The sequence below is a fragment of the Lactuca virosa genome, chromosome 8 (genome assembly GCF_052849685.1).
Source record: "Lactuca virosa cultivar CGN04683 chromosome 8, Lactuca_virosa_CGN04683_v6, whole genome shotgun sequence".
In the NCBI taxonomy this organism is placed as follows: domain Eukaryota; kingdom Viridiplantae; phylum Streptophyta; class Magnoliopsida; order Asterales; family Asteraceae; genus Lactuca; species Lactuca virosa.
Window position 1 is genome coordinate 259,752,649 of NC_136433.1, and position 13,613 is coordinate 259,766,261.

The 13,613-nt window shown below is 35.2% G+C and overlaps 2 protein-coding genes across 2 annotated transcripts; both read left to right on the top strand.

The window, feature by feature from the left end:
- Positions 1-7,152: 7,152 nt before the first annotated feature.
- LOC145133490 (chlorophyll a-b binding protein 40, chloroplastic-like) lies at positions 7,153-8,013 on the top strand. Its single transcript, XM_079068429.1, has one exon. The coding sequence runs from the start codon at positions 7,199-7,201 to the stop codon at positions 8,000-8,002; it is 804 nt and encodes a 267-aa protein (XP_078924555.1). The 5' UTR covers positions 7,153-7,198; the 3' UTR covers positions 8,003-8,013.
- Positions 8,014-12,501: 4,488 nt separating this feature from the next.
- LOC145132482 (chlorophyll a-b binding protein 40, chloroplastic) lies at positions 12,502-13,351 on the top strand. The gene has a single exon (XM_079067281.1). It carries the CDS (start codon positions 12,548-12,550, stop codon positions 13,349-13,351), a length of 804 nt encoding a protein of 267 aa, XP_078923407.1. The 5' UTR covers positions 12,502-12,547.
- The last annotated feature ends 262 nt before the right edge of the window (positions 13,352-13,613 follow it).

A 13,613-nucleotide genomic window follows, 5' to 3' on the forward strand; every position in this document is an offset into this window, starting at 1 on the left:
GTAAGCTACTATAGGTGTAGTTTAGGGAGATACTAATACTATTACTAGAATAATGAAACATACAATGAGTCAGTCCATACATGAGTCATAACTTATAGTGATGAGAAACAAACATAATACATAGTGATGAGAAACAAACATAATACATAAGTGATGAGAAACAAACATAATACATAGTGATGAGAAACAAACAATACATTACCGAGAGAACATACATACAGGCTAGACAGAGAAAGAACACACAATACAGCTAGCACATACATTACATATACATTAATACAGTTATGTGAGCCACGTAACGGGGCATGGCACTACCTGCCATGACCGTTTTTGTATCCAGAATCTCCTTAAGTGGGGAGCGTATGAGTTTGTGTATAGATCTATACTGGATTGACTATCCTACACCTTGCTGCTCGCTACAGTGGGACTTGTAAGTCTACGGGTTTCAAACGTCATTTCTTACGATGTCTTACATTGTCGTTTTTCTATGAGTCGGTAGCAGGGTACATGCCGATCACATGGTACTTTAAATAATAATTGGTTTAAGGTAATTAGTACAGCAGTAGTTACTTAAGACAACACTACAGTACTATTTCATTTTCCCATTACATTCACTTTGTGAACATTCACACAATGCACTGTAATGTAAAAACTTTATTTTTGGTTAATGATAGTCAGATTTGGGAAAAATACATACTCTTACAAGAGACACACACACAGACACTAGATGCCTTGGTAGAAGGCTACTTTTAGTAGGAAACATAGGGTTTTCTAGGAGAGTTCAAAACGTCTTACAAAACATCTTACAAAACATCTTACAAATACAGACACTAATATACTTATGATCTCACCAGCTTTAAAGCTGATACTCACTTTCAAAATAACTTGTATTCTCAGGTCACTAGTAGACAGGTACCGAAGCCAAGTTTTGAGAAGATAAAGCTCGTTCAAGATTCATCTTTCATTTTGAATTATATTTTGGTGTCTATTAAATTTGGCAAGACATACTTGTATTAAAATTATATTATTAATGCAATGGATGATGTTGTTGCTTGTTTACTACTATTCATTGTTGTGATACTGTACATGACGTCCTCCGCCCCAGAACGTTTCCGCCGTTCTTGGTTTTGGGGTGTGACACTTCCTGAATCATATAGTGAGTTCGTTAGAGAGTACTATATGATGGACCATGACGTGACCCTCATTGATTTGACCTATTTGCTTATAGCTGCTAAATCAACAATGATTTGGCATGCTGATCAAGCAAATTTGTCTGGTGAATCAAACTCCCAAACTTCAATGGACATTGAAAATGGTGACATTGGGAATCCAGAAAAGGTAAATTCTGAGATAGTTCCTTGTGCCATTCCAAAAGATTCCATTTGCTTCTATTTCCAAGAGAAGGGGCATTAGAGACGAAGCTGCCCTGTTTACCTGAGAGATCTAAGAGATGGGAGAGACAAGACGTATGGCTCTACTTCAGGTAAAATCCATTAACTAACTCTATAAGTTCCTATTCTTTGATTCTTAATATCTGATGTGATAAGATTACATTTTGAAGTTTTGCCGGATCGAAGAAAAGAGAGGAAGCTTAAGGAAGAAGCGTGCTGAATCTGATCATGAAGAAATGGATTTCGATCGCATGGATTCGAAGATCAGATTTTTGAGCTGCTACTCTAGAGTTAGGATAGATTGATAAGAAATATGTAATAGCATAGTTTTTCAGTTGAATTGCATTGTAAGGACAAATTTTTTCCGCAATAATATAAAATTTGATTTTGTCTTATTTATTTATCCTTGCAATGGTGTGTATGAAAAATTGATGTTTAATTGTTTCTATTATTAGCAATAATGGATTTGATTCTTAATTATGTTATTTGTGGAAATGTCGAGAATTTGCCAAATAAAGGAAGATTCTCATCGCCCAAGTTTCAATTGGACAGAAACTTGGAATCATACAACTTGGTTGCGTGATGAATGAGAAGCTTTATATTTGGAAATTAGACTATTTTTTGACAAAGTGTCAAGAGAAGGACTAGGAGATCGAGTACACTAGGTTGTGCGTTGATCAAGTCCACTACAAGAGTGATAAAGATATTCGTCATGATTTACTAAAGTTTAGTAAATATGGTTATAATTATAAGGTTAAGTATAATTCTGAGTTGATTGAAAGAGTTTCAATCAATAACAGAACGAATAAGAAGAATCAAGTAGGCAGAAAGATAAAAGTTTCTCCATTCTAAGAAGAAGGGAGAGTACCTTTTATTTTGTTTTATGATAAGCTTTGATGATTAGGAACTGTTTCTCAACTGGTCCTCTAAGTGAGTCTTAGTGCATTTGTATGTCTAAGAAGAGGAATCGAGAATTATGGAAATAGTTAAATCAATAAGTCAATCATACTTCGTTCCAAAATCAAGTCTTAGAGTCATACTCCAAGATTGTGACTTGAGTGACAAGTCTTAAGTAGGTTTGTAACACTTATCAAATGTAGAATAAGAAAGTTTCTTATTCTTGTACATTTGAAATTGGTAAGTTGTGATGTCTTGGATAAGACAAAGACCAACTAGGACCAATTGTGTGAAGTGTTAAAACTTGATAAGAAGCTACACTTACTCTTGAATATTTGTCGAGAAATATTTCTTGACAAGAGAACCTCATATGTCAAGGAGTCAGTGGGAGTCTTAATGGTCTTGAAAAGTCTCAAGAAAAAATCAAGAAAAAAAAAACCTAGTTAATCATCACTAGCGCACGACTTGAGGTTTATAACCTATCGTGTTGACATTATTTTGTTTCTGTGCCATTCCAATTAAGCTAAATATGTATGTGAGTTCTATGAGTTCTCATTTGAATGCATAAAGACAAAGCACCTTGATCAATGGAAAGTACATTGATATCTAAGGGTGAGTTGCTAAACCACTTGGAAGACATGGTGGGCACTCGTGTTACCATGAGGCAAGAAATCCAGATTGAACAAGTTCAGTCCATATGGTTTTGGATTTGTCGCAAACCTTCGTTTTGACAAATTCACATGGATAGGAACACATACATCATAAAATCTAAGTGTCATAAGGTTTCCCTCCTTCATGAAAATGATTGTGAGGAAATGATTTCACTAAGAGAGATTTTCAGAAGATAGCAATTGTGAAAAATTGTATTCTCAAATTCGATTATGATTACGGCATCCTTCTTCGTAGTTCGAATTGTGAGATTTGGAAATTAGTCTGAACATCTGGGACTTAGTAACATAAATTCTGAATTGTTTAGACACACATGTGAGCTATCTAAGGCAAAGGTGTATGAGCTTAAAAAGCTTAGATAAAGGCTTATCAAAGCATTAGGTATTAGAAATATAAACTTAAGGAATTCAATAAGCATTGTTTTTTGGAAGTTCAATTGTTTTCTGAATACATATCAAAGCTAGTGGGAGCATAAGTGTTATGCTGGTAAGAAAATAATCATCATGTTAGTGGGAGCATGATTATTATGGTAAGTATTGCAAGTTAGCAATATTAATTATAGAAAACAAAGATTCATTTTGCAAAGTTGCAAGGGTTGAAAAGTTGTTTTGCTATAATTAAGGGAGAGAATATTATACTTCGTTTCAAAATTCTAAAGCTTAGATCGAGAAATGTTAATAAATTTAGTCAAGGATACATAGTGCATTCTCAAAATTCGATTATGATTACGGCATCCCTCTTCATAGTTCGAATTTTGGGAACATGACACATAAAATATTATGGCAGAAGGATGATAAAGTATCATGTCCTTATGTGAGACATTATGCATCGTGTCCAATACGCTTCGGGTATGGGATCGATTGCATATGCTATAATATTAGACCATTCTATAATTTTCCAAATGCCTAGGGCATTAAGAGGGGAAAAAGGACTAGAAATGGTTTTGACTAAAATAATTAAACAACTATCAAAGGACGATCTGAGGTTCGCTGAGGATTTGTCGCTTGTGAGTAGGTGGAAGTATAGTACTGGATGGACTATATTGACATTATTATGAATAGATAAGATTCTATTTAGAATGAGTTGTCATATGACATATATGGAAATGTTTCCATAATTGGGAGTTGGAAATTAAGAATTTATGTCTAGATTAGAAAATTTTATGCAAAAAGGATGTTCAAAGGAATGTACTTTGAGTGAGAGACATCACATCTATATAATTGTTTTGTAACAATTTCTGATAGAGTACCTTGTGATTTCATTGGCCGAGTCTTTGCGACTTTTGTGTTGTGATTTTACGAAAAAATCGTTGCATAAAATGTTAGAATCTGATATATTCTAAAAGTGGCGAGAACCTTGTGTTCTTACACTAACGATGAGGATTAGGAATTGTGAAATGAGCATCATTGGAAAAGTTTTCAATTGATCTATTTCACAAAGCATGGACCATAGGAAACAAAGTGTGCATGCTTGGAGCATGAGACAATTATTGTTGTAATTCTAGTAATAAGTTAATTTTCTGAAACAGTGAGCAATGAATAATGAGTAATCAATATGGTGTTTAAATAAAAGTGTTTTATTTACGCTCAAAAGTTTTGGGGCCATATAGGATTAATATTATTATTGCGTTTCACTTTGCATGTTTTGACTTCCAGAATAACTGGGTTATTCGATCCTCCACAGTCGGTCATATGTTGGAAGTAGGTATGAAGGAAGACTGTCATGAATCTGTCTGCAGATTGTCTAAAGTGTTTAGACATAGCACAAGTTTGCTGCAGAGTTCATGAGTGCTTTGATAAGATTAAAGTATTGGATTAAACCCACGCTCACTTGAATCACTTCATGGATTTATCACGGGTGATTAGTGAGACGATAACATTGTATATTCTTGAAACCGAGACGTGTGAGTTGTTATTTGCTGGTCGGTTGCACATTGATGATAAGTAAACGCACCAGTAACTTGGTGTTATAAAACTTATTGTTGTGTGTGATTCAGTTAGTAGGTGCAAGCAAGCATTTGAGTCGAAGTTTATCCATTCCTTTTACCCAAAGTGGGATAAAAGCGATATCTGTGGGCCCCTCGATGATTTAGTGATGACACTCTAAGCGCTTGGCCAAGCCGGGACTAAGTTGATGTGTTCAAATTGTAGTTTGTTGTCAGTCGTCATAAATCGGAAATCGGGAAACAACACATAGAATGAGAGAATGATTATAATCCATGTCTCACGTCTATATGATATCCAGAATGGAGGAATATATGATCCCTTATCTAAAGGACACACTTCTGATAAGATCAGAGTTGACAGCGGCTTTTGAAAGCTACGATTGCTGATCAGGTTCTGAAGTCATACGCAGAATAGTTATTAGACTTATCCAAGTGGGAGACTGTTGGATTAGTGTCTAAGTCCATAACTATTTTGGTATGTACTTGACTCGATTGTGAGCATGGTCCTTTTGGGTTGCCTTCACACTGGTGACTAGACAGGATGACTGTTAAGGAGAGAGGCTGGTTTATTGTTAAGAATAATAAATTGGGGTATAAATATGACTTGTTAATATATTATATGAATAATATATTAATTTGGAATCATATTATTAATTAGTATTTAATCAGAAATTAATTAGGAATTAATTTCGGGATTAAAGGAATTAATTAAAAGTACAGGGGTTGTTTTGTAATTATTTGATAGTTGAGACTTTGGGCTATTGGATCACCTTTATTAAGGCTTGAACGAAAATCCTAGAAGGATCTAGGAGTTTTCGTCCAAGGGCTTAAGGAAAGGAGTCCATGGACTTCCTTAGGCCCTAAGCTAAGGGATTAGGGTTTCCACCTTGAAACCCTAGCTAGCTTCAAGTATAAATATCACCCTAAGGCACTAGAATTCGACCACTCCTTGGGAAAACCCTACTAGGGACGAATTTTGGAGCTTAGTACTTTTCCTCCTCTCTCTCATATTCATCCTCTCACCCAAAGTGTGTTTGTGAGCCATTAGAGGTACTACACTTGTGGTACTTGCTTTCAAGAGCTAAGGAAACTCAAGAAATTAGTTGTTATTACTATATAACAACAAAATGTATGTATTCTATTCTCTTATGTGAATTTCGAAATTACTAGGAGCGTGCTAGGTTTCCTTATGTGTTCATAATGTTGTATAACTAATAGTGATAACATAGATCCAACTCTAGGGTTGCATGCACGCATAGGATTGTTTGTATAAAACCCATCAACTTCGTCGGTATAGGCCAACAAAAATTACGTCGTTTCCTTTTTATGTCATTAAAAAAAAAACAGTTTTACAGACAAAATGTCGTCGGCATAAGATTACGAAAACGACACCGGTTTTATTTTCCGCGACACGGAATAAAAATAAATCGAAATTATTTTTTTAGTACCTTATACCGACGACATATCGTCTGTATAAGCTGATGAAAACGACACCGTTTTTATTTTCTACAACACCGAATATAGGTAAATCAAAATTATTTTTATAATACCCTATACCGGCACGTCGTGGGTATAGGTTTTCAAAATACCGCGAAAATTTAGCCCCTTCCCACCTAATCTACGACGACAACATGTCGTCTGCTTAGCTTTTCCGATCAAAGAAATAGGGTCAAAGTTGGAAAATACTGTGCTGCCGACGACATGTCGTCTGGATAGCTGGACTTTTGCCGACGACATATGTGGTCGGGATAGGTGTCGTCTGTACACATTGTTATTCTTGTAGTGATAATGAACTTTTTGAGATCAAGCTAAAAACAAACATTACGACATTTTTGAATAAAAATATTGTTAAATAAAATATTTTGAGTTAAAATTTGAAAACAAGTTATTGTTGGAAAAATGCTAAAAGAAAATGACACTCTCGTATACGAAAGATGTGGAGTTGGATAGTAAAAGTAAGATTTACAAAAATAAATATGCTCCAAATATTAATAACTCTGGAAGGAAATTTGTGAACCAAATTTGTTGAAATCTGAACCACATTTCTTATTGGCTTAGTATGGCATGGCATGGGTGATGGGTGCATGAGGCTTGATTGATAGAAATAGATACCGCCAAAACTGAAATCTTGAAACTAAGCTTGACCAATAACAGAGATAATATGGATATTACACCCACGTCTCCATATCCATACATAACCTATATAACACTACACTAACTTCCCAATTCCTACACCAACTCTTCTTCTCATTTGCTCAACTACACAAATACAACTCAATCTTTTGTTCATAAATACATGGCTGCTTCAACAATGGCTCTCTCATCTCCTTCATTTGCCGGGCAGGCAATCAAGGTTGCTCCATCTACCTCAGAGTTTTCTGGTGATGGAAGGGTGACAATGAGAAAGACAGCAGCAAAGCCCAAGACCGCTTCATCAGGAAGCCCATGGTACGGACCTGACAGAGTGAAGTACTTGGGGCCATTCTCGGGTGAGGCTCCATCATATCTAACCGGAGAATTCCCTGGAGACTACGGGTGGGACACAGCCGGGCTCTCAGCAGATCCTGAGACTTTTGCCAAGAACCGTGAGCTTGAGGTCATCCATTGTAGGTGGGCCATGCTAGGAGCTTTGGGATGTGTTTTCCCGGAGCTTCTAGCCCGCAATGGCGTCAAGTTCGGTGAAGCTGTGTGGTTCAAGGCAGGATCCCAAATCTTTAGTGAGGGTGGGCTTGACTATCTGGGCAACCCCAACTTGGTCCACGCACAGAGCATATTGGCAATTTGGGCTACACAAGTGATCTTGATGGGTGCTGTTGAAGGTTATAGAGTTGCCGGTGGGCCTCTTGGGGAGATAGTTGACCCATTGTACCCTGGAGGAAGCTTTGACCCGCTGGGATTAGCTGAAGATCCGGAGGCTTTTGAAGAGTTGAAGGTGAAGGAGATTAAGAACGGAAGATTAGCTATGTTTTCAATGTTTGGGTTCTTTGTTCAAGCCATAGTCACCGGAAAAGGTCCATTAGAAAACCTTGCAGACCACATTGCCGATCCAGTTACCAACAACGCATGGGCTTATGCCACCAACTTCGTCCCTGGAAACTAAAACTGGCCGGGAAGAATATAATGTCCATGAAAGAAAAACAGCTTGCGACATTGTAAATTTCACCAGCATAAGGTCGAAAATGAGAGGTCTTGATTCATGGAGTTAAATCCACCATATCCATATTTTTGTAAATTGATTAATTAGCTGTGCAAATATGAATGAACATTTACAAAGCTTACCGGATATAAACGGTCATTTCCACATTCTAATCTTCAGTACCATATTTATAAATAGCTGATCACATCACTTTATTACCACTGAGAGTATGATAATGTAGTTCATTTTATGAAAGGGGCCCTTCTAATTTCTATAGGATGGAACAACGGATATGTGTACGTAAATAGGAAATCATGCCTCTTGACCGAATCAATTAGTCAATCACCATTATCATTCAAACCACGCTGATATGCATAACTATGTAGGAATTCTACGAATTCATGCCTCATAACAAAAACAATCAATCGTCATTTTCATTCAAACTGCTATGATATGTATAACTTTTAATTTAAAACTTCTAAAATTGGATTTTATGCTTCTAGAGTATTGATCGGAATGTGTATTTTGGATTTTTCGAGATTTCCGTTCATTCCTATTCCAATGGTTGATTTTGAAACATGGTTTGTCTATTATAATTGACACTAGAGAAAAACCTGTCTTATCTATAATATAATGGTTCCATAGAGAAAAAAAAGCGTACAAAATAGCAACGGAAGTCCATTGCAAAACTATCCAAAACTAGCTCGGAAACCCTTCAACCACACACACAAACCAATCCCTAGTCGCCAATCCGTCACGAGCAAAGCGTGTAGCGAATGTTTCGGTAACGTAGCCCATCTTTGGTTCTTGACTAATACTAATTGACGTTCAACTGTGACCTTCGAAATAGTATGTTTATATATAAGAATCGAATTATGCTAAAAACCAATATACAAGAATCAAGTGACATATTATTTATTTAAATAATGAAAATCTAAAACAAAATAAAGATATATGCATATACTGAATTCTTTGAATGAAAGTAAACTTCAATATTAACAATATTTAAGGATTAGGAAGGACTAGTTAAAACTCGATTTTACAGATCATGAATAGTTAAGTTCGAACAGTACAACCAGGAAGGGCTTGTTAAACCATTACAATGCCTCAATATCCACATGTCATCTATGTATCCTAACCCCCGATCCCACCTACAAGATATTCATGACCTCAACTATGTAACCTATCTCCCAATCCCACATACAAGATATCCGGGGCCTCAACTGGCGACATGTTATACATGATGAGTACCATGTTCGTATCTTGAATAGGACATGGACTCTTGTATGACGACTCCAATGGGTTAATATTGTACGCTACATGTGGCTCTTTCATCATAGTTTCAATGCAGGTATCTCTCTTTATAATGTTAACCTTGTAGCCAACAGTCGCTTCCAAAACCGAAGAATTGATTGTGATGAGATATTCAACTCCATTTTCATATGGGACATCATCCGTATAACGCTCAAAATATTATCTATTGATACCAGTCTATTTATCAGCTTATTTTAAACCATGCAAAAACTGACTTTTCTCACGGTCACCTTTAGGTTAGTATACATGCATCAACCACAGGGTTTCTATGATCCCAATTTCAGGGTCACGTCTTCCGTCCTCAAAAATCCTTATAAAACCTAAAGCATGCTCCTAGAAGGTGGTATCACCGATTTTCATAGTACGCCACTACCTAGGGTTCCAAAAGTATAATGTTGTAATTAACAAAACTATCATAATTGTGTTAATAATAACATCATACTTTAGTTTATTTTCTTTTATAGCATCATACTTTTAATATTATATTATATAATATTATGGTTTAAAAAATATACCGTTTAATTTGATTTTATAGTTATTTTAATTTGATTTTATAATTAATTTAATTTGATTATAAAATTAACTTAATTTGATTTTTTAATTAATTTAATATTTTCTTTTTTTCTTAGTTTTTTAAATTAATTTAATATTATAATTAATTTTATTTGATTTTAATATTAATATTAATTTGAATTTATAATTAATTTAATTTTATTTTAAACTTAATTTGATTTTATAATTAATTTAATATTTTATTTTTCGTTATTAGTTTTTTTAAATTAAATTAATTTGATTTTGTTATAGTTTTAATGTTAATTTGATTTTATAATTTATTTTATTATATTTGAATAATTATATTAATTGATGTTATAATTAATTTAATTGTTTTTTAAATTAACTTAATTGGATTTTATAATTAGTTTAATATTTTCTTTTTTGTTAATAGTTTTTTTTTAATTTTTTTAATTTGATTTTATAATTAATTTAATTTCATTTTAATATTAATATTAATTTGATTTTAAAACTAATTTATTTTGATTTTACCATTAACTTAATATTTTCTTTTTCGTTATTGATTTTTAAAAAATTAATTTAACTTTATTTTATAATTAATTTAAAATTACTAATAGTACGTAGCTATTAATAACCTAATTAAGCTAAGTCGTAATGACCAACATTAAGTCACTACCAAAATTAAGCACTTTGAAACCGTATTAACAAGAAAATAAAAACATAATAAACATATAATACAATCATACATGTAAATACAAACACTTCAACTTATCAAACACTTTAACTTATCAATTAAGCACTTTACAATACAAAGAATATCATCTAAATACAAAAACCATAACTTATCAATTAAGAACTTTGTCACTTCATCTTAAATACACTCAAACTATTAAACCTAAATATCACATAATCATATATGTATACAATACATTCAATTCTAATTTTCATTTCATTTTAGACATACAATACCACTTTCATATTCCAATTTCATACAATTAAGCATACATTACATCCAAATCAAATTTCAATTTCAAACAATTAAGCAATACATCCAATTTCATACAATCATACCTTATAACAGCTAACGTTTTAGACATCTAATTTCAATATCATACAAATGTATACATCTAAATACAAAATCAAACAAATCATGCCTAATTTCATTTTCATGCCAATACACCACAATACACCACAGTGAGCATAAACATAAATCAATTATACAGTAGGTTGCATAAACACACTTTCATGCCAAAAAATGAAAAAAGAAATCAAAAACTTACCTCAAAATTGGTGGTGAAGGTAGCCGAATCACCATAAATAAGTTTCTTCGGCGGTGGTGAAGGCTGTTGTCGGAGGATACTTCGACAATGGTGAAGGCTGTGAATTAGGGACTCCAACAATCGGAAAAAAATCCCCCAACATTGGAGTTAAAACTCAAGCTATCACAAATTAAGAAGAAAACAAGGACCAAGAACCATACCTTTTAGTCGCCGATGAACGGGAGTGGCCGGAGGATGGTCTGCATCGCCGACATCGCGAGAAAGAAAACAGAAAAGCATCGACTGCAAAATGAACGCAGGTCCATCTTTGTTATAACTAAACCCTATGCCGACGACACTTCGTCGGTATAGGCCAACAAAAACTACGTCGTTTCCTTTTTATGTCATTAAAAAAAACAGTTTTACAGACGACATATTGTCTGGAAAGATATTTGACGCGGATCGACCCATCTTTTTGCAGACGGAATGTCGCCGGCATAAGATTACGAAAACGACACCGTTTTTATTTTCCGTGACACGGAATAAAAATAAATCGAAATTATTTTTTTAATACCTTATACCGACGACATATCGTCTGTATAAGCTGATGAAAAAGACACCGTTTTTATTTTCTACGACACCGAATATAAGTAAATCGAAATTAATTTTATAATACCCTATACCGACATGTCGTTGGTATAGGTTTTCAAAATACCGCGAAAATTTTGCCCCTTCCCACCGAATCTACGACGACAACATGTCGTCTGCTTAGCTTTTCCGGTCAAAGAAATAGGGTCAAAGTTGGAAAATACTGTGTTGCCGACGACATGTCGTCTGGATAGCTGGACTTTTGCCGACGACATATGTGGTCGGGATAGGTGTCGTCTGTACACATTGTTATTCTTGTAGTGATAATGAACTTTTTGAGATCAAGCTAAAAACAAACATTACGTATATATGACATTTTTGAATAAAAATATTGTAAAATAAAATATTTTGAGTTAAAATTTGAAAACAAGTTATTGTTGGAAAAATGCTAAAAGAAAATGACACTCTCGTATACGAAAGATGTGGAGTTGGATATTAAAAGTAAGATTTACAAAAATAAATATGCTCCAAATATTAATAACTCTGGAAGGAAATTTGTGAACCAAATTTGTTGAAATCTGAACCACATTTCTTATTGGCTTAGTATGGCATGGCATGGCTGCATGAGGCTTGATTGATAGAAATAGATACCGCCAAAACTGAAATCTTGAAACTAAGCTTGACAAATAACAGAGATAATATGGATATTATACCCACGTCTCCATATCCATACATAACCTATATAACACTACACTAACTTCCCAATTCCTACACCAACTCTTCTTCTCATTTGCTCAACTACACAAATACAACTCAATCTTTTGTTCATAAATACATGGCTGCTTCAACAATGGCTCTCTCATCTCCTTCATTTGCCGGGCAGGCAATCAAGGTTGCTCCATCTACCTCAGAGTTTTCTGGTGATGGAAGGGTGACAATGAGAAAGACAGCAGCAAAGCCCAAGACCGCTTCATCAGGAAGCCCATGGTACGGACCTGACAGAGTGAAGTACTTGGGGCCATTCTCGGGTGAGGCTCCATCATATCTAACCGGAGAATTCCCTGGAGACTACGGGTGGGACACAGCCGGGCTCTCAGCAGATCCTGAGACTTTTGCCAAGAACCGTGAGCTTGAGGTCATCCATTGTAGGTGGGCCATGCTAGGAGCTTTGGGATGTGTTTTCCCGGAGCTTCTAGCCCGCAATGGCGTCAAGTTCGGTGAAGCTGTGTGGTTCAAGGCAGGATCCCAAATCTTTAGTGAGGGTGGGCTTGACTATCTGGGCAACCCCAACTTGGTCCACGCACAGAGCATATTGGCAATTTGGGCTACACAAGTGATCTTGATGGGTGCTGTTGAAGGTTATAGAGTTGCCGGTGGGCCTCTTGGGGAGATAGTTGACCCATTGTACCCTGGAGGAAGCTTTGACCCGCTGGGATTAGCTGAAGATCCGGAGGCTTTTGCAGAGTTGAAGGTGAAGGAGATTAAGAACGGAAGATTAGCTATGTTTTCAATGTTTGGGTTCTTTGTTCAAGCCATAGTCACCGGAAAAGGTCCATTAGAAAACCTTGCAGACCACATTGCCGATCCAGTTACCAACAACGCATGGGCTTATGCCACTAACTTCGTCCCTGGAAACTAAAACTGGCCGGGAAGAATATAATGTCCATGAAAGAAAAACAGCTTGCGACATTGTAAATTTCACCAGCATAAGGTCGAAAATGAGAGGTCTTGATTCATGGAGTTAAATCCACCATATCCATATTTTTGTAAATTGATTAATTAGCTGTGCAAATATGAATGAACATTTACAAAGCTTACCGGATATAAACGGTCATTTCCACATTCTAATCTTCAGTACCATATTTATAAATAGCTTATCACATCACTTTATTACCACTGAG

Coding starts and splice junctions, on each gene's coding strand:
- LOC145132482 (XM_079067281.1), top strand. CDS start 12,548: ATGGCTGCTTCAACAATGGCTCTCTCATCTCCTTCATTTGCCGGGCAG.
- LOC145133490 (XM_079068429.1), top strand. CDS start 7,199: ATGGCTGCTTCAACAATGGCTCTCTCATCTCCTTCATTTGCCGGGCAG.